Below are 18,299 nucleotides of genomic sequence, written 5' to 3' on the forward strand. Positions count from 1 at the left end.
GCATGTCACTTGAAACCATGAAAAAACGTCATAGCATAGCATGTTGTCCAAAATCATGTAAAAAGTCATAGTATAGCATGTCACTTGAAATCATGAAAAAAAGTCATAGTATAGCATGTCGTCCAAACAAATGGATATGGTGTTGTCCGCTGAAACAAAGTCATGGGAAAGCCTTTTTAATAAAGCTGTTCCTCATAGTTTAGCANATAGTATAGCATGTCACTTGAAACCATGAAAAAACGTCATAGTATAGCATGATGTCCAAAATCATGTAAAAAGTCATAGTATAGCATGTCACTTGAAATCATGAAAAAAAGTCATAGTATAACATGTCGTCCAAACAAATGGATATGGTGTTGTCCGCTGAAACAAAGTCATGGGAAAGCCTTTTTAATAAAGCTGTTCCTCATAGTTTAGCATGTCTAAAGAAGTCAATGCAGTGTACGTCAGAGCAAAACAATACTACGCACATTTATTTTCAGACAGGTACTTAGGAGAGGGAAGAGCACAACACAACTTGCAGAAATTCTCCAACACACTTATTTGCAAAAATAATGATTTAATTGCTGCAACATTTTGGTAACTAGACCTTCATCAGCAAACAGTGTTATGATAAAGAGATGTCATCTTATGTAGGAGTGGCTGTGAGGTTGCATTCAGTCACATTACCAATGTGCAGTGGACAGGCATAAAAACCAAAAATCAATCTGTGTGACAACGTATAATATTATACATAGAGATAGAGAAATACAGAATTAAAAATTAAGAACTGCACAGTGACACTTATAAACATACCCCAAAATGTTTATATTAGATAAGTAAGGGCTTATGAATAAATGCTTTAGTCTTTATTGTCAAGTAGTTAAATATACATTTCCAAATATTGCAGGTAACATTGGAAAATGTGTACATCTTTGTTTACATGGAATGTAAGAAAAGCAACAATATACAAAATGTAACCTTCATAATAAATACAAGGCCTCCAAAATGCCCCTGGGTATAAATAGCAGAGTTTGTCAAAAAAAAGTTGTATCATAGGATGTAGAGAGTAGTAGAAGTATGTAGAAAAAAAATCAGAGTCAGCATCCCAAAAAACTGTCAAAAAGTCATAGTAGTTGGAGTAGAGTATGTCGAATAGAAAAGCCATCCTAAAGCAAAAACTGTGAAAACAAGTCATTTTGAAAAAGTCAAGTATTATACGTTGGGGAAAAATTAATAGTAGCCTAAAGAAGTTAAAAAAAAAAAAAAGTAAAAGTGTAGCATGTGGGGAAAAAACTAGTGTAGTATGTCAAAAAAAAATCATACAAGAGGATGTCGACAAAAATCTTAGTATGGAATGTCAAATAAACAGTTGAAAAAGTCATGATAGTGTATGTTAAAATAATTGTTGAAAATGTCATAATATAGTATGTCGAAAATGTCATGGTATAGCATTCTGAAAAAATAATAGTAGAGTATGTTGAAAAAAAGTCCCTGTATAACAAAACAGTTAAAAAGTCACACCAAAGTTTGTTGATAAAAGTAGTGTGTGGGAAATACTCAAAAAAGTCATAGTATAACACGTAAAAAATGTTAACAAAAAGTAATAGTGTCGTGTGTCAACAAAGTCATAAAAGAGTATGTTGAGAAAAGTCATAGCATGGCATGTCAAAAAACTGTTTAAAAATGTCATCGTGCAGGATGTAAAAAAAAAAAACCTCATAGTATAGCATGTTGAAAAAAATTATTAAAAAGTTACAGTAGAGCAACCACAAAAAATCATATTAGAGTATAATAAAAAAAAAAGTCACAGTATAATATGTAAAAACAAAATTGCTAAAAAAGTCATGCTGCAGTGAGTCGAAATAAAGAAAAGAACTGGAAAAAGTCATAGTAGAGTATGTGGGGGGAAAAAATCACAATAAAGCAAGTTGTATAAGATGCACCTTTATTGATCCCATAATTGAGAAATTCCACTTATATAACTTATAAACGTCAGAGCAGAGCATGTTGAAAGAATTAAAAAAAGAAGTCATAGTCTTGCATGTTGAACTAAGTCAAGTACTGTATGTTGAAAAAAACTCATAGTGAAATATTGTCATTGTAAAATATGCAGAAAAAAGTCATACCATAGCATGTCGAAAACATATAAAGCCCTTGTAGAGTGTGTCAAAAAAATCATAGCATAGCATGTTGAAAAGTCATAGTAATAGCAATAGTCGTGTATGTTGAAAACATTTTTAGTATTGCATTTTTTTAAAACTGTTCAAAGTTATAGTATAGTCACAGAAAAGTTGGAGTGAAGTATGTTTTAAAAAAGTCATAGTATGTCAAAAAACTCACATTGTTTTGTGTAAAAACAAAAGTCACGGTAAAGTATAATGAAAAAAAGTATTCATAGTGATCATAGTATAGTGTGTTGGGAAAAATACAAGTATTGTACATTGGAAAAAAAAACTCAGTAAATCATGTCGAAAAAGGTTATTGTAGAGTTAAACGTGTAACATTCCTGATAAGTGTAAAAATTTACTTTAAAATGATTTTTCATGAAACCATCATTTGGTTAATTAAAATAATAATACTAAAATAAAATTAAGACAGCTGGACAATGACAACATAGAAAAGTAAAACCACACACTGTTAGTAAAACACATGAGAATATATTAAAACTCTGCATTTTAAATCAAATAAATGGAGCAGCACTGCTGTGCTGCAGGCAGGGTTCCAATGAATCAACTTGTTGAAGAGGAGCTGTGGAAAATCAGGACGGTTAGTACTAAGTAATATATTAAAATACTAAGAGAAGGGATCTTTATATTTCATTAATATCTTAGTGTATCTTTCATTCCGTCCAAGTGGATCAGTAGTGTGAAGTCGGTGGATCCATTCACTCTGTGCTGCCCACCACCGAACGGTGGTCCAGCTCTAGTTGGACTCCAGCTGGCCAGCCGGAGGGAACAACACAGGGGACCGTCCACGTGTCCATAGGCTTGTGGATTTTGGGTAGCAGGTAGAAGAGGCGAGGAAATATCCTGACGCTGCTCTGACACACAAACGCACCCTGAGGACGATTTCTACGACCCACACGCAGGCAACTGAGCAGACAGAAACAGTTCAGGGATAAATTCATTAATTCATTGACTAATTAATTAACAAAATGGAGCTTACTGAATCATAGGACAGTCAAGGGTCCAAACCTGGAACGAACAGGCATGAGCTCAGGTAGGCAGACAGGTTCAGGTTTCAGGGTAAAGTGTTCAGATGTCAGGATCCAGTTCAGGTTCAGCTGGTTGGAATGCAAGACACAGAGCAACAGTGAGTTAGTTCACATTTGATCTTGTTCTGCTGATAATCTAACACAGGTGTCAGTCTGGGCACTGATTGGGAGCCTCGGCCACGGTCCAGTTCCTATTGGTTTGGTGCTATTTCACTTCTCATAAGCACTTAACCTACGACAATAGATACATCCTTTTCAAATTCTATAAAAGTCTCTGCCCTCATACGTCCATGCATCCTTTATGATGACATAGATACAGCCAATAGATGGCACAAGAGGGCTTAGTCAAAGAGGTACTGTACGTTTAATAAACTGTTTCAGCAGTCATAGCATAGTACTATATACAATTTATTTTTCAAATAAATAGAAAATAGTCATAGTATCATTCAAAAAAAAAAGAAATCATTAAAAAGTCATAGTAAAATATGTCAAAAAAAACTTTAAAAAGACATTGCATAGTATTTCTAAAAACAGTTATAGTGGGCTATGTCAAAAGTCATAGTTAATCATAGTATAGCATATCAAAAAGTAGGGTCATAGTAGAGCGTGTCAAAAAACCCAATTAAAATATTATAGTAAGTTGAAAAGAACTCAGAGTATGTCTAAAAAAGTCATAGTACAGCTTGTTGGAAAAAAACTGTTAAACAGTCATGGTATAGTATGTCATTAAAAAAAATAGTCACAGTATTGGTTGTGAAAAAAAAGTCATAGTCATGTCGAAAAAAGGCAAAATATAGCAAAACATCAAAATACAGTAAGTTGAAAACTAATTGGGCGGCACGGTGGTATGGTGGTTAGCACTGTTGCCTCACAGCAAGAGGGTTGCCGGTTCGATCCCAGGTGTGGGAGCCCTTCTGTGCGGAGTTTGCATGTTCTCCCCGTGTCTGCGTGGGTTCTCTCCGGGCACTCCGGCTTCCTCCCACAGTCCAAAGACATGCAGATTGGGGACTAGGTTAATTGATAACTCTAAATTGTCCATAGGTGTGAATGTGAGCGTGAATGGTTGTTTGTCTCTATGTGTCAGCCCTGCGATAGTCTGGCGACCTGTCCAGGGTGTACCCTGCCTCTCACCCAGTGTCAGCTGGGATAGGCTCCAGCCCCCCCGCGACCCTCAAGAGGATGAAGCGGTTAGAAGATGAATGAATGAATGAATGAAAACTAATTACACTGTAGTGATTTAAAGTTCTTAAAAGTCACAGTGTAGTATAAGAGTAATGGTATAGCATGATGAATTAACTGTTAAAAAGTCATAGTACAGTATGTCCAAAAAATGGTTGAAAACAAAAGTTTTTCGGGGGGGGGGGGGGGGGGGGGATCATAGTTACCAAAAAACAGTCATAGTAGAGTATGTTGAAAAAAGGTCATGATATGGCATGTCTAAAAACTGTTAAAAAAAAATCAATAGTACAATATGTCAAAGAAGAAGTGACAGTATAGTATGTTGAAAAAATGGTCTGGGCAATTTTAGGCAAAGTTGCCATTACAATGTACATTTTGCATCAGTTGAGGATTGAACCCACAACCTCTGACACCAAGGAGCATCTTCTATCTGACTGAGCTAATTAGTGAGAGACAGCTCTTCTATGGCTTCACATATTGACTAAGCCAGTCACCACGTTGACAGCAGCTGTCAAGGCAGGTTTCAAACTGCTGTCATAAATTCAGTTACCAAGACAAAAATCTGAAAATACACATATTGCATCTGGACAGCATGCAGATGCTGTTAGTTTGTTTTTAACAATGATTGATTTACTCCATAAGTGAAAAACTGGTGTGTAAAGACGCTCTTTTCCCATTGACAGCAATGGTTCACATGAGGACAGAATTCAAAATGCTGTCAAAAGTTCAGTTCTTGATAGAAAATTCTGATATTTGCCACACATCATCTACCATGACTCCAAAATTTTGTCCATTTTTTCATGAACATTGAAAACTTATTTAGCAAGAATTTGCAAGTACACGTTTACAGTGCTGTTTACAGTGAAACATTTTGATGCACTGTAGGCTCAATTTTTGATAAATCAAAACTCTGTGAGGACAGTTTGTGGAGGACAGTCTGAAGATGCTCTGTAGCAAGTTTAGTGTCAACTGAGCAAAACCTGTGGGAGGAGACAGGTTTAAGAAGTTTTACAGTTTAAAAAAACAACAACAAAAAAACAGAGTGATGGACTTGATAATTTGCAACAGGTTTAAATGTACAAAAGTTTCTTCAGTATTGGGGCTACATTTTGGTGAAAGTTGCGACGCTGTAGCACATACGGTCCATTTGTTGTGAATTTTCAAAGTTTTGAACTTTAGACGCTTGCTGTAGCGCCACCATCAGGACTATTGACTTGTGTTTGCCGCTGAGCAAATCTGGCATGAGACTGGACCTTTGTGCAAAAGAAAACAACTACAAAGAGATGCAAAACAACCACAAAAAGACTCAAAACAAATACGAAGAGATTCAAAATAACTACAAAGCGACACAAAACAAATACGAAGAGATTCAAAATAACTACAAAGAGATGCAAAACAACTACAAGGAGACTCAGAACAACTACAAAGATACACAAAACAACCACAAGGAGACACAAAATAACTACAAAGACACACAAAATAACTACAGAGACACAAAGCAACCACAAGGAGACACAAAATAACTACAAAGAGACTCAAAACAATTACGAAGAGACACAAAACAACCACAAAGAGACTAAAATTATAAATGGTGAAATTATAGAAACCAAGACAGTTCTTTGTACCAGGCTGTAAACGTGCTGGAGGGGGAGTTAATGAAAACTAAAGTGTGAGAGAGATGTTTATCAGCCTGCTGACCTCCAGGTTAACGTGATGCAAGGTTCACTGGTTCCTGTGGTGTTAAAAAAAGGGGGCCATGATGGAAACGCAGCCGCCTCCACTAACGACCCTCTGATGACTGACTCACAGATAAGACACACAGATTTTTCCACATCTTTGACACTTCAGCTCCCTTTACGTGCATTTATTCCACCAACCTGGAGTGACGTTTCGGGCCACAGGTGCCCTTCTTCAGACTGGTAAAGGAAGCTGAAGTGTGCGGACTTTTCTTTGTCTTTTCAGTTTTATTCATTTAGTCCAGCACCTTTTTCGGCTGCTCTGTTTGTATCCACATCTTTGACAACAACACTGCAGCTGGGTCACAGCACTGACTGCAGGTGGACGACTCAAGTTATTCAGACACTTTAATAAAATCTTTGTTGTTTTAGAAGAAACAAAAAGTTCACATGTGATAATAAGTGAGTTAAACACTGCACAGTGAAAAAGTTCAAAGCAGTTGAACAACTACATTTCTTAAAAAATATAGTTTGACATTTTGGGGAAGACTGCTGAACTATTTCTATCATACTTGAAACACTAATCAGTTAAAATGTCTGTGTATCTGCCACCTGAACTGTGTGCTTATTATCTGTTCCTGGAATTAATCATTCCTTCTGTTTATATGTCTTTGACTGATGCTGCTCATTGTCATCAGTGTGTTTTTACACCTGCTAAATTATTCAGTTACATTTCCACTGTTTTAATACATTTTATATTTTATGCTGTTAGTACGTCTTTGATTATAGATTGTTGTGGCTCACTTTCATCAGTGTGTTCCTGAGTGTTTATCGTCAAATTTCCTGCAGGTTCAAAAATAAAGTTTAAGCTGAAAGCTGGTGTGGATTTTTTGGAAACCAATAAAAGTCTCCAACCAGCAGTGGTTGTTCTGGTAGTTTGTGTGCCAGGCAGTGAGACAGTCACGCTGAAATGATTCAGACCAGAATCTCTTAACCTTCCTCTGGGGAAAATGTCTTTTGATGAGAAATAGCAGTGCACACTCCAAACTCCAAAAATCTTAGACAGCTTAAAAAAGGTGCGTGGTACTGGAGCAGAGCCAGGACTGGAAACAATAGAGAAAAACTTTAAATAAGGAGCTAAAGGATCCAGAGTTAAATGAATGCACATAAGCAACTATAAATACAAAAGAGCTTAATATCAATAAATATAAAATGTATAAACTTCCCCAGATACATGACAAAACACCTTAAACAGTCTCTCAGTTTATAATATTTACGACCAATTGGGAAAAATTCAATGAAGAAATGAAGCTTAAAAAATGATCAGTAATGCTGTATAAAGACGGCTCGCAAATCACCGCTCTTAGCAGAATTTCCTCTGAAGACAAAGACGAGGATATACAGACGGTATTAAAAGTAATTTCGGCGCTCTGTGGCACCATCACTAAAACAACATAAAAACACAAGTAATTCAGAAAAGCATCACAGAATCTGAAAAGAATCTGACAAAAAATGAGGATAACAAGGATTTTTTCACTGTTGTTTCCAGGTGTCTGTTTTTCACACCTCAGCCTGTGTGTCAGGGCTGCTGGTGTCATTCTTGAGCCACTCTGAGTAGCTCTGCTGATACATTTTGACTGATTCACATTATTACATGAAATTGTTTTCAGCAGCTGATAGGGATCCAATAAATAAACAAATAATTAATAGCCCTGTTCTTATAACGTGGTTTAAATGAACCAGACTTGACAAGAAAGACAAAACAAACAAACTTTTTAAACCTGAAGAGGAGTTCATGTTTGGGATTCATGTTGCCAATGATCCAGCTCACAGTTCGGCACATTTGTTTGAGTTTTGGGACTTTAAATAAGATTAACTTGAAATGAGCTTTGAAACGCTAAAAGATGAACAACAGAACCTCTGAGGGATTAAGAGGATCGAGGGATCAGACTCAGAGGAACCTCTGAATCCAGACTCCATTCAGAAATCACACAGAACAGTCTGCTGGAACATCTGACAGTAACGTGAACACAATTATTATTCTGACATGAAAATGCTGCTCTGTCTTTACAGCAGCTCTTTATACTCCACCATGCAGAGGGAAACATGCTACTTCATACATCTATAAATGTGTATGACCGCTGCAGTAACATGTCGCACATGTGTTATAATAATCATATAAATAAATAATCAATAAAAAATTATTTCAAGGCAAATAGTTCAGAAGAATAAACAGTAAAATAATAATAAAATGTACAAAATAAACATTTTGAAATTCTAATTCTAATGTTTAAAATAACAATTTGGCCTGTAGTCGATACCGATGTGTTTATATTGGTGTTTATTTTATTAATATTTATTCGTTGTTGTTATTTATTCTTCTTTTGTTTCCAGGGAAACACAGAAATGTACACTATAAAAAATAAATGAACAGTTTTAGAGTTACTCAGTCCTCCATTATACTGCCTTTGAATGAGCACAAATGCAATAATATACATTTATGAAACAACCTTTAACATAACTTTCTTTCACATGAAAAACATCTTTAAAAAAATAAGCAAAAAGTCTTTTTACTGTTTACGATCCATCTTAACTCCCTCTCTAATATTTATCTTATAGTGCTGTGAAAACATCGACGCATTTCTCCTTCAAACAGCTGATTTATTCAAGTTTCTCACCAACAGCTACATTTTAAAAAATTACAATGAACACATCATGAAAACGTTGGTACCCATTTTTACTGAATAGAACTTGAACGCTTCACAATGTGAATCAGCGCAACTTCCATGAGCCCTTTGTTGCCGCCGGCTGCTAACTGCTAACAGCTTTATTAATATCTTTTCGGACATTTTAGTGACTTTTTTCCTGACATTTAATTAACATTATTTGGACATTTTAACAACTTGTTTTCCTGACATTTTATACATAATAATGATGATAATAATAATAATAATAACAACAACAACTTGTTTTCCTGACATTTTATTAATAAAATAAAATAAAAAAAGAATTAAAAAATTAGCGCCTTTTTTCCTGACATTTAATTAACATATTTTTGGACATTTAATAACTTGTTTTCTTGGCATTTTATTTAAAAAAAAAAATTGCAACTTTTTTTCCTGACATTTAATTACCATTTTTTGGACATTTAATAACTTGTTTCATTTAATTACCATTTTTTGGACATTTAATAACTTGTTTTCTTGGCATTTTATTTAAAAAAAAAAATGCAACTTTTTTTCCTGACATTTAATTACCATTTTTTGGACATTTAATAACTTGTTTTCCTGACATTTTATTAATTAAATTAAAAAAAAAATATATATATATATATATATGTATTTAGCGCCTTTTTTTCCTGACATTTAATTACCATTTTTGGGACATTTAATAACTTGTTTTCCTGACATTTTATCAATAAAGAAAAAAAAACATTTAGTGATTTTTTGCTGACATTTAATTACTATTTTTCTGACATTTTATTAACTTTTTTCCCAGTTTAAAACCAGTTCAAACTGGCTTTGAACTGTCAGTTTTTGTCAACTCAGCTTTTTACTATGGACAGCCATTTTAGTTCATGTTAAATACATATAGATGCCTGTCAAATGAACAAATAAGGCTGTGAAATAAATAAATAAATAAATAAATAAATAGGAAACAAATGTATAAATAAATGTAAATCTTAATAAATAGATCAAGTAAAAGTTTATTGTCATATACATTAAAATAGTGCAGTATATATTCAATGTAATGAAACCCTGGCTCTCTGTCAGCCCTTCAAACCTATAAATAATACAATAAATAAAAATACACACCCTGAGAATAAAACAATAGCAACATATACGTATGACAATAGCAGCATATAATAAAACAGTAGCAGCATGTAATGAGTCGGCGCCATCTTGGAGCTTTGCTTTTCTTTTCTTTTTAAAAAAAAAAAAGATGTTTTACATAGGACGACTTTTATTTATTTCAGCTGACTTTTATTTTATAATTCAATATTTTTTCAGGGGACTTCTATTTCATAATGACACTTTAATTAATTTCAGGGGACATTTATTTTAGAGGACTTTTATGTCACTATGCCACTTTTTTGTATTTCAGGGGAATTTTATAATCCAACGTTTTTATTTATGGGTACTTTTATTACATAATGCCACGTTTATTCTATTTCAGAGGACTTTTTATTTCATAATTGGTCATAATTCGACCAACTTATCGACTTATTTTAAAGGACTTTTATGTCATAATGGCACATTTATTTATTTATTTATTTATTTATTTATTTCAGGGGACTTTTATTTTATAATTCAACATTTTTATTTCAAAGGACTTTTGAGCCACGTTTATTTACCTCAGAGGACTGTATTTGCTGGTGAATTTAGTGTCCTATCAGCAGGGAGTGATGCAGAGGGACCGCAGGGTGCTGTGGGTGTATGATTCTTGTCTCACTGGTGGTTGAAACAGTAAATTTATCAGATTCAGAACAAAGTGTTTGATGAGTAGCTTGAAACAGCAGACTGTCCCAGCAAGTGTCACATCTACCCCTCTGCCTGTCACAATGAACCCCATCCATGTTGTAACACATCACCTCCACCTCCTCTCCGTGCAGCTGTAGAACAAAGATCTAGAGAAAAACAATAACTGTGTATTTGAAGCAGAGATGTGCGTGTTGTCAGAATAAAACAAAATAATTCATCTCAAACAGTTTTAATAACTTCCAGCCCAAACTAAGGTGCATCAGGTTGTGTCCCCTCTCAGGCTGGGAGACCTTCAGGGGACATTAAGAGTCCTGCTGTGTTCACAGTCACTGATCAGCTTCTGTCCAACTGACTGAGCCGCTTCACAGGAAACCCAACAGACGTGACTGGAATAAGAAACTCACGCTTCCTGTTTCCTTCTCCTGCTGCTATTTATAGAAAGTTATTACAGATAACAATCAGCCGCGTGTCACTCAAAACACACCTCACACCACCTGTATGTGGTCTGTTAATGATGAAAGCTGCTGTGGCTGCAGACAGACACACGTCACGTGATCACCTTGTGATATGTCACCTCTGTGTCAGCACTTTGCTGTTGCAGAGAATAATATTATTGATAATAATAACTGTGCAGTGAGCAGAGCTGATCAGCTGATGATATGAGCAGCTTCCTGTGACTGTGCTTTCAAATAAAGACAGAGCCTGTAATTATCCCGTGAGTTCACTCCTGCTCGGAAATTCCGTGAATCTCGTGGTATGCGTGGAAATATTTAATTAGCTGTGGGAGTTAATTACATCCATGAATAAACCATTAACAGCCCCCGGTGCGCTCTGATTGGTCGGTCCCAGGCGGAGCCGGTATAAATACCAGGTGTGGACGGAGAGGCAGGACAGAGAAGAAACCTTCAGATCCAGATCAAGCCTCCTCCTCCTCCTCACCATCCTCATCCTCACCGGGAGACAACATGCTGTCCGCCTCCGCTCTGCTCCTGCTCCTCGGCCTCAGCTCCGCCGCCTGCTTCGAGCTGCTGCCGGAGGAAGCTGCTCCCCGCCGGGCACGGTTCTCCGCAAACAGTCCGAGTGAGTCACGGTTCTTTTTCTCAGCAGACTCCGGGTCATGGTTTAGATCTGAGCAGTGAACTGTTTGCTTTGGTGCTTTGTTGCAACTCGAGCTGGGCGGCTCTTTGTTAGGGACTGTTCTCTATTCTCACAGGGGGGGGCATGATCTTCCCTTCACCATAAATTAGTTATTAGATTTTTTAAACTTTTAAACTTAAACCTTTTGATGTCTAAAAGTTAAAAGCTGAAGATGAAAAACTTAATTAAAACAAAAAGCCTTGTGGTGCTGGTTAATTTATGCAAATGCTTTATTCTAATTTTAAATGAGACACAGAGTGAAGTGATTTTGATAAAATATCTCATGGCTATTTCAGATTTGGTTTTGGTTTTTTTCTGACGGAAATGTTTGTCGCACGTGATGTGTCCATCGGAAATTTTGATAATCCAATGATAATTTCAGGTGTTACAGTTTCTGGTCGTGATAATTTGACCTGCATGTTTTCTTTAAAAATCTGCGGTAAAATAAACACAAAACACAAATTTTTTTACCCATGAAAAGAGTTAATTATTAATATTTGCAATTCAAATGGCATGAATTTTAAACTTAAAGTTTCCCAAATATTTTCCATGAGTACTGTATAAAAAAATGAAATAAAATAAACCTCTTTTTTCATTATGGTATGAAGTTGCTTTGAGAGGTAACATACTGAAAAGAAGCAAAAAAGAAGTGTGACATGTAACACAATAGCGTGGACCTCACGTGTGACATACACCATACACATCCGCAGCGTTATATAAACAGCAACAATGACATCACACGTCAATAATAATCGTTTATCGTCCCTGTTATATGGCGGCTGATCTCGTACTCTGCTCGGAGGGTAAGGAGCTCCTGGACCTCGTTGCTTTAACAATTTGTGGACACACAGTTAGCTGCTAACTGCTATTAGCTACTTTTTAAACACACACAAAGCTCTTATTTACTTTAATTTCACAGATAAGAAACAATAAATTGTGAAGACAATAAAGCCTCCACAAAAATAGCATTTTAAGTCTTGTGTGTGATTTATCCTGGCTGAAATATGAGCAGAGGAAATCTCCGCTAGCTGCTAGGCTTTTGAATCAACCAAACTTCACAGAAACCTCCGCCGCCAACTAGTGTTTTGGAGGTGTAACTGCAGAGTGACACAGACACACCACTGCATAAGTACAAATGCTCACAACGGCATAGGGTAACTGTGTGTGTCTGCTTGCAGCCGATGTGGCCAGGTGTTTGAACGGCGCTGTCGCTGTGGGCTGTGGATTCTTCTCCTGTCTGGAGAACTCCACCTGTGACACCGACGGGATGCACGAAATCTGTGAACTCTTCCTCCACTCAGCTGCTACCTTCAACACAGAGGTCAGTCTGTGGTTCTATCCATCCATCCATCCATCCATCCATCCATCCATCCGTATGTCTGACGCACCTGTGTTTTTCTCTGCAGGGTAAAACCTTCGTCAAGAAAAGTCTGCACTGCATCTCTCAGGGAATCTCAGCCAAGGTTTTCCAAACCATCCGCCGCTGTAACATCTTCCAGAGGATGATCGCCGAGGTTTGTGAGCTCCGCCTCACACACAGAGACGACGATGCTCCTCTCTGCTGCTGATCGCTCACTGAGTTTGTGTCTCTTTCTCAAAAAGGTGCAAGAGGAGTGTTACACCAGTCTTGACATCTGCACCGTGGCTCGAACCAACCCGGATGCCATTGGAGAGGTGGTGCAGGTGCCCACTCACTTCCCCAACAGGTGAGCACTGATGACACACACACACCTGTCTCACCTGCAGAGATATATAAAAATATAAGAGAGGGACATTAACAGCTTTAAAGTCAGTAGAACTATAGAGCACGCTGTATAGTATAGCAGTCTCATGGTAAAGGAGGATACGCTGACTTAAAGGACAGTAAAGTGTTACCTGCACATTTTGTTCCTGACTTCCTGTCTGCTATTGTTGTCCAGATACTACAGCACTCTGCTGCAGACCCTGCAGGCCTGCGACGAGCAGACGGTGGCAGCGGTGAGGGCCGGCCTTGTAGCCCGCTTAGGCCCCGACATGGAGACCTTCCTCCAGCTGGTCCAGGACAAACCCTGCACCACCGGCTCCACCTCCCCGACCTTCAACAACCCCTCCAGCTGGAGGAACATGCCGGTGTTCAACATCCAGCCGGGCTTCAGAGGCCGAGACCCCACCCACCTGTTCGCCAGGAAGAGGTCTGTGGACAACCTGGAGGGAGGAGTTAAAGCCGAGCAGTAGAGAACACACACTCGCTATCACGCACACTCACATGCAATCTTGAATATTGTTTCCACACGTGCACACCGACACAAACCTGCAGCTTTCTCCTCAGATTATTTACCTTGAGCTTTAGATGGTGATTCAGGGTGATAACGACTAATAAATGTGTGATCATTGGGGTGATGTGCTCGGTCCGACCACCTGACAACAAGCCTGTGTCACAGACATCTGAAAAGAGGCCGATTCCAGTGATTGTAATTGATATTTATTTTCGTAAACAAGTTAATTTATGAGGCTGTTATATTTAATGTAGTGTGAGAGGAAAAGAGGCTGTGGAGCTCGGAGGATGCTTTCATGCTGGTCGTGGGGCTCCTCACGGCTCCTGTTAGGGGCCACTCTGCTGGTCTGAGATCACTTTATAAGTTAAAGTTGTACATGATGTTTATACGAGAGGTTGTGAAACGTAAAGCCTGAGATGGAAGAAATAAACGATGTTATATGACTGATTTTGACTCGTGTGATTTTCTTGATTATATCGGATCGAAACCTGAAATCATGAAGATGAGTCTGGTGGGTTTGGTGATGGTGATTTCAGGGCTGTTTCTGGTTAAACAAAAAGGATCTGACTCTTTAACACAAAGCTCTATCTCTGTAGGGATCCTTTCATAATGTTGTCAGACACTTAGAATAATAACCTGAGCCTGTCAGTGACAAAAACAAACACCGTTAGTGGACGGACACTGACGGTGCACAAATGCTCAGAGCAGTTACAATACTGCCTGTTTCTTCCTCTCAAAACTGGATCAACTTCAAAATTTCTTCTCTTTAGTGACTTAGACACAAAAACATTAGAAAATAGAGTCCCAGCTGACAGCTGCTGGGAGAAGGAAGCTGGTGTGTGTGCTGACAGGGCTGATGAGAGGAAGTGGACACAGGTGTGCAGGTGAATGAGAGAGTCATGTGACTGGGACAGGAGGGAAGGTCTGAGGACATCTGGTGGATGGATGGAGAATGGCACGTCCAGAGAGTTCTGGGGAAAGCATGGGCAGACATGACACCTCTAGTTTGTGTTTTATCAGTTGCTCAACTCCCCTTGTTGAGGAAGTGTCGCTCCATCTGTGCGTCCCGACACATAGACTGTCAAATGCAGTGTGCCAAAGATACGAGGATGTTCGACTTCTGCTGCTCTGATTTTGCAGTCTGATAGCCAGCATGCTCTACTGGCTGTTGTTGCCAAGTGTTTTTTGTGCCTAAGCCTGACCACATTAACCACAGCACTGTTAGAACCTAATGTTTCAACACACTTGCTCAATAATAAGGTAAATATGTTAATGTTACATATCTGTGGTTTGCAAAACATATAATTCATTTACCATTTAATCTCATACTTAAACGAGATGACAGGAAAACAGCTCAGATGCACTCACATCACTGGCTCAGTAAGCACAAAGAACGAGCGCTCTCTCACCTCAGACAGTTTGTCTCTGGACTGCATGTGCCAAAATTTCTAATATTTCCTTTGAGTGGTTGCGGACATGCAGTTATCTGTTTGCTTCATGTCCTCTACTACGTTTGCTCCATCATGAGCTGTTATGAAACTCCATCCTGATGGATACGTCCCCCACAGCACAAGCCCCTCGTCCAAGATATTAAAAGCAGCTAGATCTGATGGTGTCATGTCAAATCAAGGAATTAATTAAATCCGCTCAATATATTCTGACAAACATCTTGTCATGTTGTTTACAATGTGAAACAAATGTTCAGCCATGTGTTTTGGTAAACTAGCCAACTGTTTCCAGACTGTGTTGTTCCAACCCTTCTCAGTAGGGGGTGCTGCAGCACCCTCAGCACCCACCTTCCAGGGGTGCCCTTTATTTTTTACTGGCCCACAAAATGCCTGTGCATGTCTGTGTCCCACTCTCTGCTGGTTTTACTGGTCCTGATCCAAAAACACTGGGTGCAGCAGACGCCTCTGTTTGTTGGTGAAGTGATGAGTTTAAGTGTAAAGTCAAGTCGTCATTAGACCAAGCAGTGCTAACAAAACATTAGCAAACGGGTCATGTGCGATTTGAGAAGATGACATCATCATTTTCTAAATGCTCTGTTTTTTCCCTCAGTGGAAACAAAGCATTGATTTACTTTAATTTCACAGATAAGAAAGTCAAAGTCAGCTTTATTGTCAATTTCTCCACATGTACCAGACATACAGAGGAATCAAGAAGACGTTTCTCTCTATCCCACAGTGACAGGATAAAATGCACAAGCACAACAGTTAAAGACATTTACTAATACTAAAAGAAAGAAACAATAAGATAAAATATAAAATATAACATCTATAAAAACTAAAATCTAAATATGTATAGTAGTGTACTATATACTGAAACAATAAACAGTGAAGACAATAAAGCCTCCACACACTGTGTGTGATTTATCCTGGCTTCATATGAGCAGAGCAAATCTCTACTAGCTGCTAGGCTAATTTATACAATGTAAAATGCCATAGGCTTGTGCTAATAACGTTAGCATGTTGTATTTGTGGGGAAAATGTGTCCAGATAAAGACAAGTGTTTGTCTGTGAATGCTGCGAGTTATAGTGAAGCTGATTTGTGTTTGAAACTGTCTCTATTAAGCCATGTTTAATGTGTGTTTAATGTGTGTTTAATATGTGTTTAATGTGTGTTTAATATGTGTTTAATGTGTGTTTAATGTGTGTTTAACGTGTGTTTAATGTGTGTTTAATATGTGTTTAATGTGTGTTTAATGTGTGTTTTGAATCAAGTAAACTTTACAGCACTTCACAGAAACCTCCAGCGCTGACTAGTGTTCTGGAGGTGTAACTGCAGAGTGACACAGACACACCACAACACAAGTATAAATGCTCACAACAGTGTAGGCTATGGCGTAGGGTCTGCCACACAAGTATAAATCCCCTTTAGTCTGGTTGGTAGAGCCGCAGACAGTGCAACATGTGCTAGAGCTCCACAAAGACATTTCAGAAAAATTAATGTTATCTAAATATCTGTTAAATAAACAAAGCAGTGATGCCAAATTCACTAAATCTCCCTAAGTCTTACACATTGCTCCTTTAGGACACGACAGGTGACAAGTGACACGTGAGTCCTCTGAGACAAACAGACTCCATCACTCCTCAGTGTTTGTCCAGCATCACTGACTCGCTGCTCAAAGTGTTGAGCGGCTCCACAATGGCTCTCACTCGGCCATCTGTCAAGGCAGGTAATGGCTGACCCGTAATGGCTCCTCACCTCAGTGTTATGGCCCATTAACCTCCATCAGGCGGGGCAGCAGAGACACAACCAGCCTCCCCCTCTTCACCTCCGGCAGCAGCACAGCTAGGAGCTCTGTCCTCTGTCCTCTGTCCTGTGAGGTGTCACAGCTGACAGCAGGACGGACGGAGGCTAACGACCCTCATTTCCACGAATCAGAGCTGTTAACAGCAGCTGTAAGAAAACACACCGCTCACTGTGTTTACTGAAGAGATCTGTTTACAAGAAAGCAACTACAGAGGTAAACTTTATTTCTGCAGCAGAAGTCACAACCAAAGTTCCTACAGTTCATCCTGAGGAGAATATTTAAAGTGTAAAGTAAAGGCAGATTTATAGTTGTGTGTTGGCTCTATGCTGTAAGTGGCCGATACTGCCAGAAGCATTAATAGGGTGCTTCAAGAATGAGCTCTGGAAATGAGTTAGCATTTTAGCACTTCCTGTTCCTTCGTCTTGAAGTCAGTTGATTTTTGTAGGAATGTGTTTTGGTCAAATGTCTGAAATAAGGTCTGTGCTTAAAACAAGTTTAAGAGACTTTTATCTTTCGTTTTACAACATAAAATACGTCTGTAAAGACCTCACTCGTTAATTTTGAAGCTTTTATGTGTCTTAACAAAGTAGCCAAATGAGACAACAGAGCGTCATCATGTTGAAGACGGTGAGTAGAGATGCGTGTTCTGAACCGTGTGAACTTTGAGTCATTTTAAGGTACGTCCTCACCATGTCTCTTTTTCGTAAACCTAACCTCTGTAACTTTACGTTAATCACATAACCATATGTTAAGGTCGTAATGTCACTCGTGGGGCGCTAATCTGTAGGATCATACAAACTTGTATGTGCATTCTTGTAGGATATCATATGTGAGGATACAGTGTTCATTAACGTGTTCATGCATTTACAGAGTGCTCTGAGTATAAGTCCGAAAACCTTGAAATGAGTTAGCATTTTAGCACTTCCTGTTCCCTCGTCTTGAAGTCAATGGGTTTTTGGTTGGTCTTTCTTGTTGTATAACGCCGTTGTGAAGCACTTTGTGACCTATGTTTGCGAAAAGCGCTGTGTAAATACATTTTACTTTACTAAATGTGAAGGCTGCGTCTCATCACTTATAAAGTGAATCACGTCTTTGTGTTTTATGATTTATAAACCTGATAGT

General features: G+C 38.1%; 2 protein-coding genes across 2 annotated transcripts in view; one reads left to right on the plus strand and one right to left on the minus strand.

Moving 5' to 3' along the window:
- LOC126396061 (E3 ubiquitin-protein ligase MARCHF5-like) overlaps nucleotides 1–18,299 on the minus strand; it is a 158,653-nt gene that overhangs the window by 62,163 nt on the left and 78,191 nt on the right. The gene's annotated exons all lie outside the window — the stretch shown is intronic.
- LOC126396069 (stanniocalcin-like) lies at nucleotides 11,410–14,371 on the plus strand. Its single transcript, XM_050053906.1, has 5 exons — nucleotides 11,410–11,612; nucleotides 12,848–12,990; nucleotides 13,076–13,183; nucleotides 13,272–13,375; nucleotides 13,589–14,371. Exons 1-5 carry the CDS (start codon nucleotides 11,498–11,500, stop codon nucleotides 13,881–13,883), a joined length of 765 nt encoding a protein of 254 aa, XP_049909863.1. The 5' UTR covers nucleotides 11,410–11,497; the 3' UTR covers nucleotides 13,884–14,371.

The sequence above is a fragment of the Epinephelus moara genome, chromosome 9 (genome assembly GCF_006386435.1).
Source record: "Epinephelus moara isolate mb chromosome 9, YSFRI_EMoa_1.0, whole genome shotgun sequence".
NCBI classification, from domain to species: Eukaryota; Metazoa; Chordata; class Actinopteri; order Perciformes; family Serranidae; genus Epinephelus; species Epinephelus moara.